The sequence below is a fragment of the Ostrinia furnacalis genome, unplaced genomic scaffold, assembly GCF_004193835.3.
Source record: "Ostrinia furnacalis isolate ACB-3 unplaced genomic scaffold, ASM419383v2 OfSCF2833, whole genome shotgun sequence".
NCBI classification, from domain to species: Eukaryota; Metazoa; Arthropoda; class Insecta; order Lepidoptera; family Crambidae; genus Ostrinia; species Ostrinia furnacalis.
In genome coordinates, this window is record NW_021133072.1 from 399,565 (window position 1) to 407,245 (window position 7,681).

The 7,681-nt window shown below is 36.8% G+C and overlaps 1 protein-coding gene across 2 annotated transcripts; it reads right to left on the reverse strand.

Annotated features, from left to right (window-relative positions):
* Positions 1-566: 566 nt before the first annotated feature.
* On the reverse strand, positions 567-6,344 carry cos (kinesin-like protein costa). Of its 2 annotated transcripts, none has more exons than XM_028309816.1 (6): positions 5,912-6,344; positions 3,901-5,825; positions 3,598-3,816; positions 2,839-2,975; positions 1,617-1,758; positions 567-1,033 (listed from the first exon to the last, which is right to left on the reverse strand). In XM_028309816.1, the coding sequence occupies exons 1-6, from the start codon at positions 6,186-6,188 to the stop codon at positions 911-913; spliced, it is 2,823 nt and encodes a 940-aa protein (XP_028165617.1). In that variant the 5' UTR covers positions 6,189-6,344; the 3' UTR covers positions 567-910. The 2 variants fall into 2 exon arrangements, with proteins under 2 accessions (XP_028165617.1, XP_028165618.1); XM_028309817.1 differs by having other exon boundaries at positions 5,950-6,033.
* Between the last annotated feature and the right edge of the window lie 1,337 nt (positions 6,345-7,681).

Here is a 7,681-nt window from a genome sequence, read left to right on the forward strand (position 1 = left end):
ACGTGTCCTCAGCTTACACATAGAAAACAACTCATAGTTATGAAGTTCTAATGGCTCTAATTGAATGACTGAGAGGTTTGATGACTCTAATTAGGCTTTTATTGATGGTATACTTGGAATTGCTCTAGGGCCAATGAGGAAGTTGGAGACATTCTCTCATTCTCAATTACATTACATATAGAATCTCATAATAAAAATGCTCACGATTGTAATAGCGTAGGTATAGTTCCTAGGAGCAGCAGCTTACCGATGAAAGTGAATATAAAGACTAGAATATCTTATCTATCATCAAGAATATATAATTATTTACGATATTAAATATGCAAAAATGTTAACCATCGACACATCGCATCATATAGAAAGAAGTATAACATTACATACATAAATATTATCTAATAGATGACAGAAACTACATTAATACTACATAATTATTTTGTACATTTTAGACATAAATCTAAACTCATTGACGACCATGTAGCCTATTGTACGAGTATTCTAAAAGAGTATTATTACTTTTATAACTAAGAGCATTTTTGATTGCGTACTAAAAATCGACACACTTCACAATGGAGATCATAATACTTGGACATTGTAAAAACAGCCAAAACAAATACTTCAATCCCAACACTCGAGATCATCCAAAATGTTCCACAGATAAGTTCACCACAACCTTTTCACAACGAAGTCAAATCACGCACCTTTTTTTAAAAATCTGTCCACATAAACCATCACAACCTTTTCGTCTTTATTATTATTAGCCATAAGAGTCAAAGTTCGCGTCCGTTTATTCCTCCGAGTCGTATTTGCTTGCGAAGTTGATGATATACGGAAGCAGCTGCCTCAGCAAGTACGAGAATAGTACGAACAATATGATGTTAAAGTTGATCATGATCAACGTAATATGCAAATATCAGTTGCGCTTACTCTGCTGTTGGACTATGACTAGCTTGTTCTTCTCCTTGGTCACCTTGGCAACGGGTATATTCGTGGCTGGCATCAGCTGCTTCAGATTCTGACTGGGGATAACTGGGGCCTGAAAGTATTAGACATGAATTAGTATACGTTTTTAATGCAAAATCGCAACTATCACTTAATAAGATACTGAATAAGATGCTTTTGTTTACCTTTATCTGTACTACTAAACTACACTCGCAAGCAAAAATTTGGAATCACCCTATGTGTTCCGAGGGATTATAATAATTAAATGACTAATAAAATATCAATAAAAATGATACCATTTTAAAGGTGATATTATAAACTTAAAATTGTCATTGATACATAATTACAATACATAGTCATTCAGTTCTTAAGACCGCTCGGAATACAAAGGGGTGATTGTATACTTTTGCTCGTAAGTATAGTAATCAAGTATGCTTCGAGTTCGAAAAGAGACTTTGTACATTTAATAAAATTCACAATTTATATTGTAGCTTTAAATTATTTACCGGTACTTGCACCATCCAAGCAATGGCATGTTTTTTCATAGCCCCAAGTTGGGCGCCAAATTCTACATTTTGGCGCCCAACGTGTTAGTGGAACAAAAACAACTCGCAATCACTGTTATGAGAACCTAGTTCTAACAAGTCAATAAGAAATCTAAGATGATGTTTACTCACCGGAGGATACCTCGCTAGCTGTTTCATGCGGTCTACCAGCCGCATAGCGTCATCTGACGTCTCCGAGTCGGTGGTCATGCCGAGCGACAGAGCTCTTTCCGCGTTACCACCGTCTAGGTATCGATGCACCGAGTGGAAGTGGCTGGAAATTTTAAGGAAAAAGTAAAAAATCTGCACATTCAAATGTGACCAAATTAAAAAATAATGATGATGTATGATGAATATGAATGATGAAATGTATGAAACCGATTACGATCTGATGCGTCACGAGACCACAACGCGTCAGACAAATAATCCGGCGTCACTAGACGGAAATCTTAAGCTGAGTTATTTTATCTTTTTAATATCTAAATAATCCGGCTTAAACTTCCACTGCCAGATGGTTCATGTTCATGTTTGATTTGGTTGATCGGTGGAGTATGATTACTGGCGTACATTTTACGTATAGCCTGACCAGGAACATAAAAACCCTGGCATAGAGGCGCTTCAATTGCATTTGATAGTGCAACACTGAGTACAGTCGTACCTGTGTTAAATTAATAGGCTAACTTTATGTTTCAGCTCAGGATTCAGGATTATGGGCTAATTTGATATTTTCATAAATTAACGAAAAAATATTATTATAGGTAACCTGGTTTAAATAAATTAAATGAAACCATCAATCGAACTAGTAGGATTTATTTTATTATTCATCAATAACCAAATTCAGAACTTGAATATTCAACTGCAATGTCTGCTCATGAACGCTTCAAACTCGGTACTTCTTTCCCAATTCCATAAAATTCAACTTTTAGAAAGTGACAAAAAACTTTAAAATAGGTAGTTGAAACAAACCACAGCTAATTTTCATAGTGGACTGTACTATACGATAAACATGTCAGTCAATTTGACAACCTTTATTGGAAACATTTTCAATGAAAATATTGTCCGAACCCTTGGTATTTCTCTTCCGACAAATACTTTAACACATTGTGAACCACTTTTCTTTCACGACTATAAAAGATTTTAGCAATTTCATGCACAAAATCAATTGCGCACATTTAAAATAAAGTTTGTTTACACTTTGACAACAATAGACTGACATGCAAGGTGACATGTCAATGAAGTTTTTAGTTACTGTTGCCATTAAAAGAAATTAGTACCATTAGTTTTCCGCAATATGGCGAGGGTTTTTATGTTCCTGGTCAGGCTATAGATAAGGTTAATTAAAGATGATAAATACCGCGTGTGCGCGTTAGGACGCATGCGCTGCGCGTGCCGCCACGCGGCCGCGGCCCGGGCGCGCCACGCAGCCGCCTCGTCCGCCGCCGCCGCCACGCCCGCTTCCAACGCCGCGCACGCGCCTCTCAGGTCCACCACCTTTATTATAAAGCTTCTTGTACACGATAAGAAATTTCACCGTGTCTGCCGAAGACAAGACTTTCGTCGGACTTAGCTACGAAAATTTGTCACACAATGCGCGTCCGCGTTCGTATCTAGCGCAGACAAGAATTATGTACACGGTTCATGTGTATGACAACTCTCAAAACTCGATCCAGTCACTTGACTGAAAGACTTCTTTGATTGGAAATTAAAAGATTTAATCTATTTACCTACTGTTATAGATTCACCAAGTTGATGCTTATAATCTGCTCCAATGGAAATTAGCAATTTAACAAATAGGGGACAATAGAATAGCCAACAATTTTAGTGTCATACTGTTAATTTTAGCCTTAGGGTCTGTAGTTGGATCTCCATCGTTTACTGAACTTTTGAGGTCTACCACTATCAATCAGTTCTAACATCGTTCGTTCGTTCGTTCTAACATAACTGTAACTTAATTGTAGCTGGAGGGGTTACTTACTAAAAGTCCTAAATAAAGTAAGTTAATTTACTATTCATCATCATCATCATCATTTCAGCCACAGGACGTCCACTGCTGAACATAGGAGTTTACAACAACAACACTGAATTTACTAGTACAGAAACCAAAATATTTTACCTTCTGGAAATACCTATACAAAAGAGTTTTCATTTCATCATGAGACAATTTGTCAAGCCTTCCCATCAACATCTGCTCGCCGCGAGTCCTCGAGTCCCTGTTATCCTGGGTGTCGGAGAGGGAAGCAGAAGGTGATTTGCCACAAATCAGATTGTTCTTATACTCTATGGCAGTGTCTATGGCCTCAATAGCCTCTTCACACTCTAATAATTTGCGCTCCTGAAAAATTTAAAAAAACAACTTTTGTTAATATGATACTTGTTCCTGTATTCTTTGGTATAAAATAAATCAAATCTTTATCACCTCTGAATCTGAAAGAGATTTATAAATTTTTCTCTTATGTCCTAAACTGCATCGTTGTTCATGTAAACATTCTCGAGTTTTACGCAAGTTTTTAATCTCCTTTCTCAACATCAGCTCTTTCTCTTTTGATAGTTCCAAATTTTCTAAATCATTCGTTTTCTCTTTCAATATACTATCTAACTGAGTAATTCTATTTGTAAAATGCTTTAATGAGTTAGTTTTCTTATCTTTAACATCTAGGGAACTTTCAGAAAGTTCATCTAATTTTAATTTATCTTTTACAAGTTCTACATCTAAGGTATTTTTACGCTTCTCATCCTTTTTTATCTGTCTTTTAATTTGATCAATCTGTTTTTTATAAGTCTTCAAACTTGACTCATGTCTTCTTATTTCTTTCAAGGTATCTTGGTCAACTAGCACATTATTAATTAGTTTGTTGTGTGTATTGTGAGACATTGCCCTTGAAAGGTCATCAATTAATCGCTCTTTGGCTATACACAAATTAATCAGTTCCTTCAGTTGTGATTGACTGCAACTGATTTCTTTGGATAATTTACGGGCCAAAATCTGCTTTTGTGTATATTTTTCTTTTGTTATTTTATATTTCTTGCATATTTCGTCAGTCTTTGGTGAATCTATCATCTTCAATAGCTCTCTCTCTATTAACTTTGGTTCTGGATCAAGATCTTTTTTGTGTGATTCTATTAATATCTTTTGAGATTCAGGTGAAATAGCTTTTGCTGCTACTTTTCGTAATAGCTCTAACTCTGCACCAGATAGACTTTCCCCAGGTTGTATTGTTCGCCGGCGTCCTGAATTGGACTGGGATGTCATGATGGGCAAAGATTGAGAGCCACTGGTCTCTGATATTGTAATATCATCAGAATCAATATGATTCAAGTACTCCTCACAGCGATCAGCAAAAAGTTGATCATTCTTCTCTCTAAAATATTCCATGAATTTTTCAAGTTTATCCTGGAATACTGTCTCTGAATGACTATCTTCGGAATCACTCTCCCCATCAGTCTCACTTGGCTCACTTGGTTCTGTGTCTTCAGCAATTCTAGGTAATCCCTGTTTGGGTCCAGCATCTTTGTTATCAGTTCCAACATCAGTACTTAAACATTCATCACATTCAGCCTTTAAAAACAACCACTCAGTCACTTGGTTAATATCAGCTTCAGACAGTGATTTTGATTGAAGAATTTTGTTAAAAAGTCCTTCAGCATTTGAAACCAGTTTTATCCACTGAGCTGTAGCAAATTGCAAGTTAAAATTATTTTCATTTTGAGGAGGCATTGTCTTCTCAGGGTAAACGGGAGTGTTGTTATCAGCAAAGAGATTGACAGTCACAAAATTTTTTATGCCTCTGCAGCATAGACATAAGTTCAATATTTTGAGAGTATCCTGATAATCTTCAGGCTCTGTGCTGATACAGCCTATAACCCATGTAAAGGCTCTGCCACCAAATGAATCTCTGAGCATCGCTGTGAGTATGCATTGGTCATAATTAATTTGTTTTGGTGGATTTCCTGCCAACAGCTCTTTAATTATATTTTCAAGAGCAAAAAGGCCCGGCTCCGGGTAGGCTGCTAGGTCACAGAAACTAGCTGTTGACATTCTGTGATTAAGCACACCATTGGTGCCCACCCACTTTTGTTCTACACTAACTGTGAACACCGTATGGTTGTTCCCCGGGCACCTTTGTCTCCAGCCCATCTGTAGGTACTGAAAAGCTTCTTCAACATTGTAGCATCTCACTAACCCTGCCCCCAGAACATCGAAGATGTTATTGTTTACAACTTGCATCCATGTTATGTGCAAGATATACTCCCTTTCTGGCATGTGATTGAGTTTATGGAATATTTCTGTGAGAAATCTTGGTATGATTCCTTGATCACTCTCACTATGAATGCATTCAAAACCTGAAACCCATGAAATAGTAATGATTTGAACATGAAAATAATAATATATTTTAGCATATTAAAAAAAGTTGAATTCAATTACTTGCCTGAACCAAATAAAGTGTATGTTTTTCCTGTCTTTGGCTGACCAAACACAACAACAGAAGTATCGCAGCCATCCAAGAAGCAATTGATTTGGGGTATCATGAATGAGTTAAACAAATTGGCTTGAGTACAGTCCAATGGTAGAGCCCTGTTTACATGAAATGTTTGTCCACTCTCCGTGATTACAATCTGAGTGACTGGATTACTAAATATACATTGAGTCGAGTCAGCTAGGCTTGGAGGTTTTAGCCTTACTGCTATTTGTACTGGGATATCCATTTTTGAGTAAAATCGACGACCTTTTTAAATAACAATCATTTAGCACCAGATAAAGAAAGCTGCAATATCTATCTAAACCACTGTGCACAAATATTATTAGAAGAAACTGGTAAAATGTATACAAAATGGAGCAAAATTAAATGCACAGCAAGCAGCAAAAATATTTTATTAACGTGAGGAATTGACTAGTGTTGCCGATCGATAGTCGACTATCGATAGTCTATCGATAGTCTATCGATAGTCAAACTATCGCAAGACTATCGATTGGCCTATCGATAGTATCGATACTGTCGATACTATCGATACTATCGATAGCTCAAAACGAGGCAATACTATTGAATATGTGCAATACTATCGATACTATCGATAGTATTGTTGCTCGTGAAGAATAAACTATCGATAGTATCGATACTATCGATAGTATTGTCGCTTTTAAATAAAAAACTATCAATACTATCGATAGTATCGATATGCTTCCCAATTTATCTTGATGATGATGATTTTGCGCCATAGGAGACGGTCCGCGCATATCTCTAAGATGTTGGTTTTGAGCAGGCGACCTATTGCTGTATGCTCTGGGATTCTCCATTTGATGTATAACAACATGTGATGTGCTTTCTTTGTGTTGAATAATTAGAGTTGGATTTTCGGAGTGTCTGTGCATTTTCACAGGTGATGGTGGTTGCATTAATCCATTTGGCGATAGCGGTGTTTGTTCAGGAATAATGGGGCTTTCTGGTTTGTTAGAAGAAATGTCAGTTCGAACAATAAAATTGTTCTCTCATTTTTGCTTCGTGGTTCTTCACGGGAAATTAAATTAGAATTATCAATAAAAGTAAGGATCTATATCCAATATCCATAGCCGTAAAACTTGTATTAAAAAAAAAGATGACAGTTGACTGCAATAATGAGAAACAGTCAGTGTTGCCAGAAGGTTACTTTTGTAACCTTTTAGCTGATTTTTGAACTGCTTTGGTTTACTTTTAGGTTACACTAATGAAAAGGTTACTTTTAGGTGATTTAGTTAGTAAAATATGATTTATCTGTGGGTATTAAATAGATTAATTAGATTTACGAATCTCTGATGGATGAGTGATACCCGACCCGAGGTTTCCGCCAACTGGGACCGCAATCAACTAAGACCGCGGTCCCAATCGCCAGATCACTAAAAATTNCGAATGCAGTACGATGATACGATTACTTTTACGTTGCGGCAATCACTAAAATTCGCTAAAATGACACTAATGACGTTTAAAAAGTGGCACGCTCGGCTTCATACAATTTTTGACACATGCTGCATCTATCCATATCTGTGGTAACTGGAGTGTAGACTGGAGATGAAACATTCATTCATTCGCATTTCATCTCCTGTCCAGTCCATGTTTAAGGTAATGCACCACAGATATGGATAATGCACAGTGACCCGGCATCCAGGCCAGGCACCATTATGTCATGTAGTAAAAAAACCCATGCAAAAAGAGCGTAGTGTAACG

Bases quoted from the DNA above. Each gene is read 5' to 3' on its own strand.
- cos (XM_028309816.1), bottom strand. From the start codon at position 6,188: ATGGATATCCCAGTACAAATAGCAGTAAGGCTAAAACCTCCAAGCCTA. The intron at 5,826-5,911 runs GCAAGTAATTGA...CATGGGTTTCAG, and splicing joins ATACACTTTATTTGGTTCAG to GTTTTGAATGCATTCATAGT. The intron at 1,034-1,616 runs GTGAGTAAACAT...TAATACTTTCAG, and splicing joins AGCTAGCGAGGTATCCTCCG to GCCCCAGTTATCCCCAGTCA.